The sequence below is a fragment of the Orbicella faveolata genome, unplaced genomic scaffold (assembly GCF_042242905.1).
Source record: "Orbicella faveolata isolate gen_17 unplaced genomic scaffold, um_ofav_v1 contig_34, whole genome shotgun sequence".
NCBI lineage: Eukaryota > Metazoa > Cnidaria > Anthozoa > Scleractinia > Merulinidae > Orbicella > Orbicella faveolata.
In genome coordinates this window covers 11,927,501-11,945,982 of record NW_028301563.1, presented here as the reverse complement: position 1 = coordinate 11,945,982, position 18,482 = coordinate 11,927,501, and the positions used below count along the sequence as shown (strand labels likewise).

Below are 18,482 nucleotides of genomic sequence, written 5' to 3'. Positions count from 1 at the left end.
TTAATGAATTGGTTTTTGGTTCGTCGTAGCCTCTAGCAACCGTGTAATGAGCAAAACGTTTATTTTGATTTGTTCTATTTGTGAAGGTAATTGAGATGTGCGCAGCACTTACAACCTGACTGCAAATAAGTCTCTCCGCATAAAACTGAAATTCTGCGGGAAAAAATAGATACATGTACTCTAAGCTTCACAAACGACTACTTTAAACGAATTTTTTTTTTTTTTTTTAACATTCTGAAACGTGCACAAGAGCTTTTAATTAACATATATTGACAGAATCATGGCGCTCGTGTCTGGATGGAACAACTGTCCAAACTATCGAGTTTGCAGGTAGTCAACCGAATCATCTGTTTGTCCGCCCTCAAGTAATACTCAGTTAACCAGCTTTTCCATTCAAATCCCTACAGTTAGACTGTTTACATGCAACTTCAGCCGTTAGTTAAATACTTGAAAAATGTAAAATTCGCTCCAATCTCTTTTACTCACCCCAGGATGAAAAGAAATCACATTACTGAGTGTTAATGATTCTTTTTTCGGTGAATCACCGATCCAAATATTATCAGGCGTCAAGTTACGCTTGCAAATGTAAATATGACAAACTTTAGTCGCTAATGTGACAACCTTTATTTTTCCGAAGACGTTTCATTTTGATTTTTGAAAAAAGACAAAATTTTTCCCATTAACAAAAAATGAAAATGCAAAACCTTAACTACAGATCCCCTACCTTTGCAAAGAGATTGCTGAGGCGGTTTTAAAGTGTTTGAAACGTTAAACTGCTACAGACTGTAATTTTTTTAAGGGGCACCTGGTTTGAAACCTGTCACTCCTCGTGCGAAACTATAGTCCGAGTCATAAACGGCGCGTTAGAGTACAAAATCCTGATAGCTCAGAAAGAAGGTGGTAGAGTTTGATTCTTTGTTTTACCAATCAGGGATAACATAGCCTTCTTTATTACATAAACACGAATGAAATACCAGGTGGGCTTTCGCGCGAAAACTTGATATACTCACACGTGAAAATAGCATGCATCGGTGTTATCTTCTCAAGTGAAAAGATCAGAGTTGCTATGGTTGCATAATAAATCGCGCTTCTCGCAGCGAAAGTAAAATGGTTTGGGATTTCATTGCTGTTTATACAACAAAAAGAACATTACATGGCTTGCTTGGAGATACGACATTTCTCTTGTCAAGTTAAAATATTATTTGTGTCTACGCGCGGCCATGTTATATCCTTTGTTTACCGTCTGACTTAAGCAAAAAGAGATGTTCCTGAAGAGCAGTTTCAAGAGCCTCCTTAAATGTTCCAAAATCTTAAGGGTGCTCTGAAACCCCTCTGAAGAATTTTATTAACTTAACAGAAACTTATTTTTGACTCTGATTCTGTCAATAATAACAAAATGGGAGTCTGAGAACTTGTTCTTGTATTATGGTATTATATTGAAAGTTGTGTAAGTATTAGTACCGTAAGTGTCGTAAGTAATCGTATTGTATAACAAGTAGTGTAGGTAACTGTATTAGTATTGTAAGCAGTGCAAGTAGCCGTGTTCGTATTGCAAAAAGAGTGAGCGACAAATAAATTAAACAAGTTACTGTAGAAGGGCTACTATCCATTCTCTCCAAACATGTGCCTGCGAAGCAAGTTTGCTTGAAGTTAAGTTCTCCGTTGCAGTAGCAGCTCCATATGTAAGGACAAATCTCACGCTGAATGTCGGTAGATTTAATTGTCGCAATGAGCGAGGAGAAACGACGATTTGTAGATGCCTTAGACGCAACCCTACAACCAACAACCAACATTTATAATTTTCGAGTTAAAGGTTCAATTCTAGGTAAGCACGCACTGAATGGTAATTTAACTTCAGTTCGGCGCGGAGTGGACGACGGTAAGCAAACATCATGGACATGCGGAGAACATTGACGGAAGTCATTTGCTTTTACCAGTGGCCATTGCAGTCTGTCACCGTCGTCCTTGCTAAAGGTTCCTATTCTCGAGAAGGTTTGTATGTATACTGAACAATTAAGTCCTGGGGTTTTTCTCGGGAGAACAGTCGAACACATTGTATCACTAGTATACCTTCATGTGTCGAAAAATTAAACAAATTCGAACCAAAGTTTGTTTCTTCAAGCATCCAAGTATTGTACTAACAAATTATACACTGAACTGGATGGAAAGAGGCCTGAGGAACTCTCAATGCAAAACGTTTATTTTGATTTGTTTTCTTTGTTAAAGTAATTGAGATTTGCGGCGGTCACAAGGACTTACAACAAGATTCCGGAAAGGTCTCTCCAAAAAAAAAAATTCTGCGAGCAAAAAAACAGACTACTTTTAACCAATTTTATTTAGTTTAACATTCTGAAATGTGTACATGAGTTTTTTAAAACTTACGTATATTTACAGAATTATGGCACTGATGTCTGGATGGAACAACTGTCTGAACTATCGAGTTTACACTTGTACTTTCAATTTACTCAATCGAGTCGTGTTTATCCGCCCTCAAGTAACACGCAGCTCACAAACATTTCTATCCAAACCTCTATGGGTAGACTTTTTGCGTGTAATATCAGTCGTTAGTAACAGACTGGAAAAATGTAAACCAAGAGAAGATATCCTTCGCAGTATTTCTGATGCGTTTAACACTGACAACAAATTAATGTTTAAAACAAACCATGTTTAAGTGGTGTACATGTTTTGATTTCCCAAAAGAAACACCTTGCCCGACCCTTTTCGTGTTATCATCTTACCTTCCATCCAGACTTCTGGCACATTTACACCATAAAACAGTATTTACACCGACAGGTTATAGCTGTATCACGCATTCAGGAAGAATGCCTTTATTAACACAGAGGTTTTTCCTTGAATCCTCAAGGTAATTCATATCAGTTTGCTTTAATTTTGGCTTGTTACGCTTAAAGTTCGGTTTAAGAGCTCAGCGTCACATTCTCAAGCATTCCTAGCTAAGAATCGCTCGCCCATGTTTACTCGAGTTCGTAACCGAGTTCAATATTAATATTGCTTCACTGGATTATTTGCGTCCTTTTTGATAGGTCAGAGTGATTACCTTGGTTCCGGTTTTACCACAGTTAGTCAAAAAACCTTTCTATGTGTTGAATATAAGATATTTTAGATGAGTCAATACTGGACGTTGTATTTTCCGTAATGTCATTTAGTACTCCGCTACGATGACATTGGGCCTCACTGTAGCGTGATAGCGTTCAAGTAATTCACACAGTTTGAAAAGCGTAGTTAGATTGAAAATCAATTTGTTTCTGCTCGAATCTGTAAGAGATCTAATAACTTCGTGAGATGCAAATATAACCAGGGAACAGATTTGATGGAATAAAAGTAAGTTTCATCCTCGACTTGAATTTGTTGCTATTTGAAATCTATTTTTGAACAAATTAATTAACAATAATTTCGATGCTTTTCTTTTCACTCCTGGTGCCTTTTGTCGCACGGAAAACTTCACGAAAGTACTATCATGCTACTGGCGCTAGCCCTTTAATTAACTCTACCGCGAGCTAAGTATAATCCAACTTGTAAACAAGACAATTTGGTGCATTTTTTAGTTTCTGCCCAAAATTGTCTCTCATCCACTACATTTAAACTGCAATGCAGGTGAGAAAGGTAAAAAGTTATTGATATTCAATACTTATTATGTGGAATTAAACAACAAAGGTACTGGATGTATATCTATAAGTGACTATTGTCTGGTTATATAACTTACACTATGTCAGCACTACGGCTTAAATATATCTACATATTAAAGTAATGAATTTGACCATTCTCTAAAAGAAGCCTGTCTGTGAAAATAACTTCGTTGCCTGGATTCCATGACAGTGGAGTTAACTAAGGAATATGAAGATCAACATTACGAAATAATTTCTCAATGACGTAAGGGAAAAATCCTTGAAGAAAATCCTTAAAGAATTAAACAAAGTCAGGAGCCATAATCGGGGACGGAGACCGTAAGCGCGCGCCATTTCAAGTATTGGGGTTGTCCCCATGATATGTATAGGTAATCATACGGTTACGAGTTCAATTTGGAATTAATTTGCACGAGTGAGTTTTTCAAAAAGCTGAAATTGCACGAGCCGCTTCGGCGAGTGTAATTTCAGCTTTTTGAAAAACTCACAAGTGCAAATTAACTCCAAATTGAACGAGAAAAACCGTATGATTACTTATTAATAATATAAACATGAAAAAATTCGCGCGGAGGAAGTGCCGGAAGATCTTTCTTGGAGCCATTTTTTCTTATTTGAGAAAACTTTTTTCACAGTTTCAACACAAAATTTTCGTCATCATTTTACCTGATATCATTCTCTTAGAAAAATTCCTATTATCTTTCAGTCAATCATAATCCAGAATTTTGATGTGTAATTTGCACTGGTGTTACACTTTTTGCACTGATGTTACACTTTTTGCACTGATGTTACACTTTTTGCACTGGTGTTACACTTGAACTGCACTGCTCTTAGCCAATCAGAATCGAGTAATTTTTTCATGTGTATTATTAGGGACAATAATTCTATTTTTAGAACAAATTGCGCCATCACCTGAGGCACACGCGCGTACAAGCTGCGAGGATTTTTGCGAATGTCGCGCGGGGGAAATGGCGTCCGAAATTCCCGAAATTTTTCATGTTTTTGCCCCACAACTCAACGCGTTCACGTCTGTTGGAATTTTGCTTAAGTATTTTCGTCGTAAGCTGCTCCAGTTTGAGTGAAGTAAGACAGTGTCGAATTTAGGTATGTTCCGCTGTAAGCTTATATACATCGCTGACCAAGTTGTGTTCCGACTGATGCTTCTTTTACCTGAGCTGTACATTACTCCACTTTAAATTTCACATATGTTGAAGATTAACAGCTTTTCCATTACACAGCAAAAAACTAGCTGGATATATTTAGATATAGCAGAGCTTCAGGACTTCATAGTTTCCTAGCTCCTCTTGCCACACGCTTGCGAGGAATTTGTCAGTCTATCGCGACCGAAAAGTAAAACAAAATAATTGCTAGTTTGAGTTTCGCTTGAATTGTAAGCAACGCTTGATTTTTCATTAAGGCTTAATAACTTTACGTCCGTAGATACTGCTCAGTTTTATTCGCGTAAAAATCCAGTAAATTCTCTGTTGTCGATGAATGAGAGCGCTCGCCGATGCGTGTTTTGTACAGTCAGTAAACATGACAAATTGTACTTCCGCCGCACTTTCGTGTGAAAGCGTACATCGAACTCAAACAATAGCTCTATAGTTTTTAAATATGTTTAAGATTGATAAATGTTTGAGAACATATTAAAAGCTAAGCTGGAAATATGTGAATAAAGCAGAAACAATCAGCAAAGTTACGATGACGCTTTCTGTAATCAACTTGGAATAACGATTTCGATTTAGATGATCGAGTTATCAAAACTCCTTGTCTATTTTCATTTTCGCAGTGTAAAACTTCACTATGCTTATGTTGAAGAAACACACATGATGTTAGTAGCCTTTTTTGCATTCGTGAAATTTGTTGCAGCATCTCAGAACAAAAGATAACGAAAGAAATCTTTGTCAAGATTTGTTGACAATTGAAAACACCGACTCGGACTTGAAAGTGCACGAGCTGCATGCACTATGCAAATGAGCTAATTGTACGCGTCAGACTTTCCTTTCAAAAACTTTTGCAAACTCACCAAACAAGCAGAGACAATAAGAAACCATCAAAACAGGTTTTGGTTATGATTAAACATTGTCTGAGAAACTCACAAATTAACTCGATACCAGAGTAGAGAGTTTTCTTGCTATATTCTTAAGCATACACGTAAGCTTACAACTAGCGTGAGCAGATCTTATTATTCATTCCCAGCGCGAGATTGAAGTCTTGTTTTCGACCCTGAAAAACCCACCTTTTCCGTTAGCTCAGAGCATAAAACTACATATAAGCGCCCCGGTTCGTATTCCCTGCCTTATTCACTGCCATCGCTGTGAAAAATACGCAAGAGAATCTCTCAACTCTCACCATTTGATCACGCAACGTTACAACAACCGCGCGAGAGCCCCTGACATGTGCGTGAATCCGCGCGGATATATGACGTCAGGATGGCGCAATTTGTTCTAAAAATAGAAAAATTGTCCCATATCATAGGTGCGCGCGAATCCCGAGACTTGCGGTCTCCGTCCCCGATTATGGCTCCTGACAAAGTTTAATGTAAATCGATGTGATAAAAAAAATGAAATTCTCATATCAATATTAGAAAACATGAAACACCAAAGAGAAATTTAAGACAGATGTTGGGCTAAAAGAAAGAGGAGACTTACAAGCTGAATTGTGTCTTGGTTAGATTACCGAAGGAAGAGTTTTTTTTTTTTTGATAGAGTGAAGAAACAGACATGTGTGGAAGAGATTTCGTTTCTTTGGCTTCTTAATATGTACATTATGTACACATAATTTACCAGCTCAACATGCTGCAACAGAAATCAGCAGCCTTGCAACTTTCAGAGATGAGATAATTTTTTTTGTAAAATCCGCCATATTGTACCTAGAGAGTTCCACCACCGTCATTCCATATCAGCCGGTATTTTCAGCCGTGCAATGAATTCATAATTCTCTCCTCTCTACCCGTCCTGTACAGGCGCCTGACACTATCGCATTCATTGGTACTACGGTGGCTAAAACCGTGGGCCAAACTTTGTCACGCCTTGTGTAAATAGTTCACAACGCCGCCTGCTTCCTTTCGTAAATCCAAGAAACCTTAGTGGTTTGCTTGTGTGGCTTAAATACAGGCGTTTAGTGTATGTTTGTAAAACTTCCTGAAGAAGTGTACTACTAGTTTAGTGTTTAATTTTAAATCTCAAAGAAAAGCAAATCAAACTTAAAAAGAAACCAAAGTTTTAATTTAAAAAAAAAAAAGTTGAAAGACTTCTCGGTTTGCTTATACTATAGAGACTAGGCTATGCTACTCAGTTAAATGTACGAGAAGTTATTATTTCAAACAAAAATTGATTGTATTATGTTTAGGATGTCAGCGAATTTCTAATTTTGACTGTTTTCTGGGCAATAGCCGTCCACGTTTACTAAAAAACTTTTGGCATTCCCGACAGCCGATTACACTAGATACATTTTTTAAAAACCAAATCGAGCGAAAACAAATAAATAAGCATAGAAAGCAAAACGTTTACCTACACCAGCTAAAAGCGAGTTATCCCTATTGTATACGGCTTATAATTTCAATCAAAACTGGTTAAAAAAGTGTTGAATAACTTTTAAACCGATACGAATAGCACTCCAGAGAAGACAACGTAATGGTTGTTCCGTGCAATCAAGAAAGATATTGCTACTATTGCGCTCTGATCAATTATTTTTGTAAAGTGAACATAAGTTATAAAAGTTTTAAATAACGCTCACTTTTCACAAATTATAAAAATGACTGAATATTGGACATATTATCAGATTTTAAGTTTTTCTAATCACACTCTATTTCTTTCTTTAGAAACGAGGGCAAACGGATTGCTCAAATCACCGACAAGAATAAGCGCTCGAGAATCGTTCAAAATCGACCTGCTTTGATTCAATGACTTCACAAGGCCAAAAAAAATTTCGTAGTAGCTCTCTTATAAGACAAAATGTGCAAAGTTATAATAAATCATCTTGAACAACTAATTTCGATAAAGCGTTTACTTTCTTCAAGAGAATGTAAGTTACTTTGCTAATGCTATTAGCATTGATATGATTGCTATTCATCTACTAACTTTCCTTACAGCGTTACAGCGTCTTGCCTTAGAAAACAGGCGTCTTATGTCACGCCGTCAAGTCTTCTTCCGAGAAACGCCTGAAACTCGATGTGCATTTCGTTTGTTTATAGCGGTGAGGTTGTTCGTAATCCAGGTTTAAAAGTTGATGAAGTCTTAAAGTTTTCTTCAATGGGTAAAAGTATTTTCTTTGCTAATTTTTAGAGGACTTAGAGTTTGTAAGCCGTCTACAAAACTGGAGAGAAAAAAGAAATGGCTAAAGGTTATAAGACTGAAATCAAAAGTAACATTAATTTTACACAAGCTCGGTCATGCTTTGAACAACCAAGCCTTGGTTAAGTTTTACTGTAGGTAATCATATCGGGAAGTATCCCGTTGGGCACTACAAGAGACAATGATCTAAGTCACTTGCCACTACTATTCAACTGAAGCTAACTAATACACAAATCTCATATGCTATGACCGGATTAGTCAGTACTGCAATATCGGCTGTCACAACGCCCCGGGTATAATAAGTTGTAGATATAGTAGGAGCTGCAGTTCTTTACATGAATGAAGAAATAGTCGCGGCAACAGTATCCAAACTGGTGAATGCAGACTTTTCTTGTGACTGTACCCTCAGCCACTGTAGGATGATCACCACTCAACCAAACAGGGTAGAGTGCATCACATCTGTCCATCGGTGGACATGTGGTCACCATTTTTATGCCTGCAGCTCCTTGGAAGCGATACCAGCCATAGAGTGAGTTGTCACATTTGGAGTCTTGTGTTACGTAGTCATGTCTTCTTTCCGCGTCTGTCAGATTTTGGTAGTTCTTACATATGTCAACTAAAAAAAAAAAAACAAAGTAATACAAAGTAATACGTAAATAACTCTCCCCTGATCCGTAGAAGTCTCTTTCGTACTGTGTTTTTGGGTGTTACTTGTAGTTTGAATACTGTTATTTTATATATTTTGTGCAATTGTACATCACTTTACTACTTCCGGTTATGCACAAGCATTTCTATGTGATTTGGTCTTCGTTTCCATTTTTCCTGGGAAAAAGGTTGTTAAAAGATCTCGCCACCGAAATACAGCTTCTACAATAGATATTAATTAGCACCTTCTTGTCTGTTAATTCGAGAAAATCTTCATTTTTACATTTTAAATTTCCAGTTCAAATGTTGTTGGGTAATCTGTAGGTAAGCCGTAGGTGAATAAATTTGTCCTTCAGGGCGATGATATTTATCGGCTCTAAGTGCAAGAGCATCGCAATAGCGCCAGTGTTTCTCCACTAAGGTATGTTTACTCTCTGGCATTGAATAAACCGCTGGAGGAATACCATGTGGGATACTTTAACCAACTATGTAATGGATTCTAACTTCATATGGGTTATTTATTATTTTTGTCCTGATACATGCCTACTTGTTAAATAAGGTTCTTAAATGTGGCAAACCGTCTTTACATAACGACAAATAAAGTTTTTAACTGTAGGTAATTAAAACAGAATAGAAGATATCCCTACTAATGATAAAACTGTGTTGTACCTTCACAATTAAGACCGTTCTTTACAAATCCATCTTTGCACTGGCAGTTGTACGATCCATCCGTATTCTTGCACTCAGAGTTAACAACAGCATCACATGGGTCGACCTGTGCAGCGCACTCGTCAATGTCTAAAAACAAAGGGATCTAAGTGTTACTATTTCAATGTCACAATGGATGGTTAAGTGTCCCATTATACGAGCATAAAAGGAAATTCTGGTGGAAATAAACTACTTTACACATGAAAAAAGCAAAAAGAAAAAAAATATATCAGAACCTCAAGAGAACCTTGTTACGAAGGAAAATAAGTAGAATTGGCGCCTTAAATCCACTCCAAAGTTTTCACGTTTCTAAAATGATTACAGGGCATATAGAAACACCTATAGCAAATACATTTTATTAGAGAAACTTTCAGTGATATCAACCACACAATACTGCCATCTGCCGATCGATTATCGGTATTGCATCTGGTATTACCTCCTGTTATCTACAATGATTATCTCATTCACACTGTTCCAGTAAAGTCTGGCGCGCAACTGCAGTTGAATTCGTTCACTCGTCTAAGTAAAATATTTGTTTTCACTTTCAAATAACTCTTAGCATCATTTTGCCTCCACCTGGCCACAGAAGGTGTAAAATCGGCCCTGAAGCCATACCCATCCGGTCAATTCCCCATATGTCTCCCCTTCACCAGATTGGAGGTTATGACAATGGAGCTACACGCCCTAGGGTGTTTAGCATGTTTAACTTTGGGTCGTGTGTCTGCTCAAAGGCAAACTTTTCCAAGGAAATATTCTATAAAGAAGGAATTAAAACATTTCTGCTGGAAAAGTAAAAAAGATGAAAGTTTCACAGCAACTCGTAAAAAAGGTTTATCTCTTGGTCTCCTCGTGGCAATAATAGTCAAAGACGATTGACTTTCTCTTTGTTTTCCCTTTTCCAGTGGCTGTCAATTTTTAGGAAATACACCTTTTGATTGGCTCCCAATCGTTTGTCAACATTGCTGTTTTATTATTTACACGAACTACTACCTGTTTCACATTGTGTGCCATTAAATCCTGGTGCACAGCTGCAGTTGAATCCGTTTACTCGGTCTGTGCAGTTCCCGTTGTTCTTACAGGGATGACTTGTACAGTCATCGATATCTATTTTAAGAGGATAAGGTAGGAAGTTAATAACGGTCATACCGTAAAATACCACGTTAAAGCCTCCCCCGATATAAACCCTTGTATTTGCTAACAGAGATATTATACCCGATATAAGCCCCCCCCCCGATACGAGCCCATCTAATGTATAAATCAGATAACGTTCTGTTCCTTTCCAGTTGCTCCAGTCACACTAGTGTTTTATAAATGTTTTTGAAACATATTCTCCGTTTATTGTGACCCACAATAAATGTCTTATAAATGTAATGGTTCTAAATGCAATGGTATGTTAGCTTTAATTCGTTGCTCAGATGCATTATATCTCCTCGTTCCGAAACAATATTTCTATTTTGCTTATATGCATCACCCCGGATATAAGCCCCCCCCCCCCCCCTTCCCCCCGCCCCCCGTCTTTAAGTCCACACAAAACTCCTTATGACGTTATATGACCCCAAGGCTTTAACGTGGCATTTTACGGTACGCGACAGAACCCACAGCAACAATATCTGCAAAATGACCAAAAATACATAAGATCGTTTATCGGCCTAAATTTCGCTCCTTAGAGACTTGGATAGCTCAACTGGATAGAATTAGGGAGAAAAAAGAAAGTTTTGGAAAAAATGTGCTTTTCTTTAATCAAAAATGCATAAGCAAAAATATCTGTGAACATTGCTGTTTTATTATTTACACGAATTATAAGGTTGGTGATGTTATCTGCTACGATTACCTGTTTCACATTGTGTTCCATTAAAGCTTGGTGCGCAGCTGCAGTTGAATCCGTTCACTCGGTCTGAGCAGGTCCCGTTGTTCTTACAGGGATGACTTGCACAATCATCGATATCTGTTTCAAGGTGATAAGGCAGAAAGTTAATAACGGTCACATTCGATAGAACCTGCAACAACCAACAACAAAACTCAATAACAAAACTATGTTTGAATTTAAAAGATACAACACTGCAAACAACTTAGAAAGAGATTCAAAACCGTAGAATATCAATGAAAATTAACTAGTTTTGACTATAGTTACCTGTTTCACATTGTGTGCCATTAAATCCTGGTGCGCAGCTGCAGTTAAATCCGTTCACTCGGTCTATACAGGTCGCGTTGTTCTTACAGGGATGACTTGTACAGTCATCGATATCTGTTGTAAGGGAAAAAGGTAGAAAGATAATAACTGTGAGATGAGAAAATTAGATTATTTAGTATATTTTACCTATTCGGTGTAGATATATTTGTTTTAGTTCATTTTGCATTTCTAAGTTACAGTTTACTATTCCAGTTCATTAACCGTAACAAACACTTGCTATTTTTGTTCTAGATCATAATTGTAATAAGCGCTGAGCTGTAATTACTACCTGTGATAGTCTTTTTCTTGAACTGTTATCTCCCTTTATTGTTTTGAAAGTTAGTAATGTTGAAAACTACAAATTCCGTTACAGCTAGCGAGCTTCCTGAAATGTATGAGATTATGTTTAGTTGAGATTTTTTAAAAACTTTTCGTAAACCTTTAGAATTGTGTTTTCGGCTTAAATAGCCGTGCCTTGTAAAATATTCTTTTGTTACGTTCTTGGATTAAAATGATATCGTTGGACCTAAGTGTTGAGTGCTGTTGGCGGCTCTGAAGATATTTCCCTGTAACAGATTCCGGTCCTGATCCTCGCACCCAGAAAGTTTGCACAAGTTTTTACAGAAGTGCTTTCCCAGGCCAAAAATCTATTATCACATATCGGTCATATACAATAGAACTTTGCAGCAGCAAAAATATATGTCTCTGCCCTTTTCAAGCACTTTAAACAATAAAAGCACTGCAAGCGACATAGAAAGAGATTAAAAACTCCTAACATCTGAAGGAAAATAAATTTTGGTTACAGTTACCTGTTTCACATTGTGCGCCATTAAATCCTGGTGCACAGCTGCAGTTGAATCCGTTCACTCCGTCTGTGCAGGTCTCGTTGTTCTTACAGGGATGACTTGCGCAGTCATCGATATCTGTTTTAGAAGAAAAGATTGAAAGAATTAAACTGCAATAGCCTCTGTTGATATATTTGACGGAGCTCGGTCAGGAGCAAATAGGCAAAAGAGATCACTAACTAAGTAACTTTTAAAATTTTTACTTTTTATAAAGAAAAACAAAACATCTTTATCAGATATCCATCATTATCATAATCCAGTCTGGGAATGGCAACGGATCTGCTCCTTGAAATATATCTGTTCCACAGACAACTTCTTGCTGGGTGGGAATCTTCTGGTTCTGAGCACCCGCTGTCAGTTGCACGGGGAAGAGAGAGCCTGTTTGACTGTTAATTGTTAGTCGAGAGAAGATAGCAGACCTGAAACCCATCTTTGTAGCTCTCGGCTTCATGACCTTCATAAATGCTATTGCTGTTTTAACTCTAAACAAATAGTTTTGCGCGAATGGAGCCTGATTGGGTTTTAAAGCTAAGCTTCTTCTTTATGAAGGGCATCTCATAGATTAAACAGTCTATGTTCATGTCTTGAACGTTATTTTCGCTATGGGGACGTTTATTGCGAGAAGGGTTTATTAAAACTGACAGTGCTGGTTAGATTACATTAATAGAAAGGTGAAATAACTTAAATGTAAAAGTTCGTAAAAAAAATTGATTTACCGCCAAGGTTGTACGCATCGCAAATATGCCTTATTTTGCAGAATACAGAGTCTCTAATCATAGAAACAGCCTGGAAGTTGAGGCATTTTATAGCGCGTAGATGAGGCCTATTACAAGAGGTTTGTAAATAATAAATCGAAGTAAAACCCCGAACGTCTAGTTACCTAGTTTAGACATGTCACAACGAGCCAGGACTACCTCGCCAGGTTTAATTGAATCGAACCAGTAATTACCGCTGACTGCATCTTCTCCTTCACTCGCCCTGATCTCGGCGCACGACTCAGCTGGCAACTCGGCAACGGATCCAAGGGGAACTAAAAACAGAAAAGTCAAAAACATTGTTTTTTTCTCGGCGCTTTTCTGTCATTACTAAACACCACTATTGTTGAGCTCTCTCGACGAAAAGCTGCGGGCTTTGTTCGTAGTCCTCGGGATGTAATGAGATTCTGGGCACGCCTGTATACGACACAATTACTATCCTCAAAAAAAGATAGAGAAGAACTGTTCAAAGAAGAACAATACCTCTTTTCCTGAATCGTTTAATATAGAAGCGATGGCTGTCCGGAACAAAATCTTCAGGTCTGGCTTCTTTGGTGCGGTTGTTCAACTCACATATGCCTTGGCTGATGACGTAGTTAAAGCTTTGGCATCTGACGTCATCATCACACTTGTCTAAACAATTAAGCCAGATTCCGGTCTTCTCCTCAATAAAGGTATGGCCTTTTAACATCATGCCGCGGATGGAATATTCGCCTCGAATTATACATTGCTGAGCGTCCAGTTTATAAAACAGCTGAGACATCAGAAGCACCGCGATGGTCACACTTATGCCAGCTTCTGAAACTGTCATATGGAAAGAAAAATATCGAGTCTTGCGTAATATGTTTCTTGTACTTTATATAAAAAAATTAACTGTTAGATGCAAGCGAGCATCTCGGTCTATTACAGCTGAGTATCAATGAGCAGAAATAGCTCTGAATGGCAGCGACACAACACGCCATCTCTTATTATACGGTGTTGTTTGTAAGCAATCCTGTAAGTAATCTTGAAATAAATGTAAAAAAGACTATAAAATAATCATCTTGAAGCAGGTAATAGCCTTTACTTGAAACGTATTCGTCGAATTCTAGCCCTATACAGACAACGAGAAAATGAAACAGAAACACAAAAGGAGACAAGAATATCTCAAACAGAGGTGCTGCCTCGATCCGTTACACAATCTCAGTGCCGCTCTTTATCTAAGTAGCGGCTTGTGACGGAATCACTGAATTTAACTTCAATTTGTGAGAAAAAAGTGACAAAATAACGTTGCGTCCATAATAAAATTGAGAAATTTGAAAACACGGACTATGTTTCTACGGTTAGTCTTACCGTCTCCTCTAATCCTTTTCGGAAATGCTCTTCAAACAGACATCACGATAATCAAGCGATTTCCCTGTCAGAGTTTTCCTCAAACACAAATCCAAAATGACCGGTAATTGTTGCGTTTCCAAAGTATTTCCAGCGTTGTTTCCAGGCGCGAAATTTCGGATTTCTTCATATTTTGCCCAAATCACCTCTGTAATGAATAGTTTTCGAAAATACCCTTCAAAGGCCCTGAAGCGCTTTAGTTTTTTTCGAAATCCAGGAAAGTTCAAAAATCGCCATTATATCTGCCAGCCGCCGCCGAAAATGGCCGAAAACTGTGCATTTTGTTTTCGCTCGTACAGATCAACGCGAACATGTCTATCAATATATTTTGGCTAGCTCAAAATGCATATTTTGCTGTTTCTAAAGCATTCATTTGATTAGCAAAAGCTCCAAATGTTATAATATTTTAGGCCGATACAATTACCTTCATCGAAGCTCGTGAGCGAAAGGGCTAATTTTAGCTAATTTCAATACCATCAAAAGCCCACTGGTGCACAGAATTTGAAGTCGAAACTGAAAAAGTACCCCTCAAGAGACATAAACGTGTGGTACATTTTGTTAAATTCGTCATTCGTGAAATCAACATGGAACTTGGCCAGCTACTTTCATCAAGAGCAAAACTAAGCGAATTTGGAAACCTTTTTCGTCAATAACGCATACGGATGCTTGTAATTTTTTTTTTCCTTTTAGATTGACCACATGATTAGCTTTTGCAGACATTTGCAGTTAAATGAAAGTAGATCTTGCTTTTGGTGCATTGCAATGTTATGCAACATTATTTCGATCACCGACACGCGCATATCGCCCGAAACCTATGTGACTTCCGCTTATGTTTTTTTTTTTTTTTGAAGGTGACAACTGTAGCACACATTATTCGTTCAATATCGGCTGTTTTAATTTTTGTGGAAGACCCACAGCCGAACCTGACTTCAAGAGAAAAAAAAGACATTTTTAAACGTGGAGCTTGAGTAAACAATCGATTACAGTTGCATCCATCACGTTTGGCGTAGGCAGCACAACCGTTTCACGTAGACAGGTACACTCTACTTCAATCAAAGCCTCTCAACTTGGAAAATGGATCGTCTGTAAACGGTGACAATATTGATTCCACTGACTTGAGGTTTAATCCGTAGGTTAACTTAAGGTTAAGTTAAAGCTCACTGACATTGTTACGAAATTATAGTGCAAAACGTAACGGTGAGAGAATACACGAGGAGATGTAACACTTTTGAAAACATTCACGAAGTTATCGGTCCGAGAGACAGAGTTATCCTCGTCCGAGAGACCGAGACAGTTATCAAGAAAGTACCGCTTCCTGTGAAACCAGGTAATAATTCTTATTTTTATTCCTCTTAGACTGCGCGTCGTTGGTCTCTATATCTGTTTGGTCTCTGTCTTATTGATATATTTTGATTTTGTTTGATCATTTCTTTTTTAAAGATAAAAGGGTTGAATACCAAGAAAATATGGATGTCATATTTCATCCCTACTGATACCTCTCCAGAACGGCCGTCTAGAAAGGTTCGACTGTATTACCGTTAATAAAACGCGACATCCTTCCTATTCAACTTTGAAAAACACGGATATTGTTCGTGCTTTTGGCATAGAAACGCACCGGGGACATGGCTGGGATGGAAAAAGAAGGCCTACGAGACACTAGTCTTTAATGGATACGTGTTGATAATTTACGTACATATTCACTCCTACTACTTACTTTTTCAAAACTATATAGACTACACAGTCAAACCTCCACTAACAGCCACGTCTCCACAGCGGACTCCTAGTCTACAACAGACACATTTTTTGTCCCGGTGGACAGCCACACATTCACTCTTATTTTTGCCTCTGAAATGCGCAAAATAAGGTTACAGTACATAATGCTTAACTATTTTATACCGCCTAATTATGGATGTAGAAGTTTGCTATGTCAATAATTGCGAATTCTCAAGGTAAAACAAAGGAAATTTTAGCTCTTCTGAGTGGCCGATTTTTCTGCTAACTATTTCCCGGCTAACGAGGTATAGATATGGGCACTCTCCATTCGACCAAAAAAATTCCGGCCAAAAATGTCCTGACTTTGTGAAACCTTTCCAAGGAAATTTCCGTTCCATTCGCGTCTGTTTCGAAAATTTGGGAACTTTTGGTTTTGTGGCAAGCGCCCATATTATAGTCTATATAGTTTAGCAGAAAGCAACAGGGGTGAATATGTATGTAAACCCACAGCGCGTATCTGAAATCTGATGCCCTCTAGGCCTCCTTTGTCCTTTTTGTATTCCAGCCCTATCAACGGTGCATTTCTTTTCAAAAAAATTAGTCATTGTGGTTCATGTTCTCCAGACAACGCAAAAATTGGTCATTTCACGTCGTTGTTTTGTAGAGGACGGCAAGGAAATGTACCAAGAATTGTAACGCACTCGCACAGCTATTGTTTTTCTCATTAAACCTTTTGTTCAGTGACGTTCCAAATGTCGTTGCCGTCGTGATTTTCTTATATTCCCTACTCTCACTAACGCTCTCTATCTAGGGAGCGGTTAGTGGGGGAATCATTGAAAGTTACTTCCTGTTGTGAGAAAAAGAGATGAAAAACTCAGGCTGCGTGCACACTACAATGGAGAAATTTGAAAACACGGCTATCTTTCTATGGTTAAGACTACCGCCTCCTCCAACCCATCATGAAACGTTCTTCAAACAGGAGGAATTTCAAAACACGGCTATCTTTCTAAGGTTTAATCCATCCAAAATGACCGGCTGCGTTTTCCAAATTTTTCCAGCGTAGCGTGCAAGGAAAACATTTACTATGTTTTTAGGTATGCTCTGTTGTATTAATAACCTGTAACGCTGATGTTAAATTTATTTACGCATCCCCTTAACTTTTTGTTTGCTTTCTTCAACTCACTGAATCCAAGATATCGCTCACTTAGACAAAAAGAAGACAAAAAAGCTCAACAAATACACAAAACGAAAGAAAACAAATGAAACGCTTGAGTTCGCTCGCTCAAGAGAAAACCATATACTCGCCTATAGACCGCAAGATACGTAAACAACAAAGATGATTTCCGCATAATTTAACTTAATTGAGGGGTTTTAATGATGACATACGGTAATTTTACACGGTGAAGAAAGTGGGTATTTCAAATCCACCTGTTACTGGTAATAACTTCCTTTTTTAATTGTCAAGTGCTTTCGAGCACGTAAGAAGTCGTTTTTATTTTGTGACTACAGAAATCAAACGATAATTACCTTTATAACAAAAGACTGACCGACAAAACTGTGACACAACTCATGGGCATAAAGTTCCTATTTTTGTTTATGATTAAATTCAGATAATATACTTCTTAACAACAGCATTACGTATAGTAGGATATGTTTGTTATGACTATAACAAGAAAGCCCGCATTTCGATTATTTGCCGTTTAAACTCCAAATTTCCGTGCTTTTCAAAGGTTTTTTAAAGATCTGTCCTCAAAGATTACACAAAATGCGAAGCAATGGGTGTCAGATTAATTACCTTGCCGATTTTATTAACAAAAAATGCAGCATCATCCTTTTTTTTTTTTTTTGGCGATAGAATACAAACTAGACACGCATTTCACAGATCCCTTTTCCCATCTAGTGAGAAAATAGCTGGTGTTGATATTCTAGCTTCCTCTTCGTCTTTATTTATGTGCTGACAGAGAATTATTTTTAAGAACCGTGTTTGATGCTATAAGATAAAAGCGAGTAGCAATTTCTCGTACGAACTGTTGTAAAGAATTATGCGTCGGCAATCGTGTTAAAAGGCGCTGTTACACTGGGTTATAAACATGCCTCGCATTGCTGTAACGAAAACGTGCGAGACATGTCCAATTCAGGGAGTGTTGCACTAGACAACGCCTCGTTCAATTTGCAATTTGCAAATTGCGTCGTAGATGCGCAACAAAATTGTGAAACAAATTACAAATAAATTCTGCTAGATTTATTCAAACGTTATTTCTGGAAAACTTAGCGATGATGCTTCAAGAACTTGAAATCTACATGAAAATGGTTTTCTTTATCTTACAGTATTTTGACATTAC

The 18,482-nt window shown here is 37.7% G+C and overlaps 1 protein-coding gene across 1 annotated transcript; it reads right to left on the bottom strand.

The window, feature by feature from the left end:
- Window positions 1-13,170: 13,170 nt before the first annotated feature.
- On the bottom strand, window positions 13,171-13,831 carry LOC149104793 (uncharacterized; the record flags this gene model as incomplete). Its single annotated transcript, XM_089272260.1, has 2 exons — window positions 13,171-13,331; window positions 13,540-13,831. Coding segments are annotated over 2 exons (450 nt in total), but the record flags the coding sequence as incomplete, so codon positions are not given.
- Window positions 13,832-18,482: the final 4,651 nt, after the last annotated feature.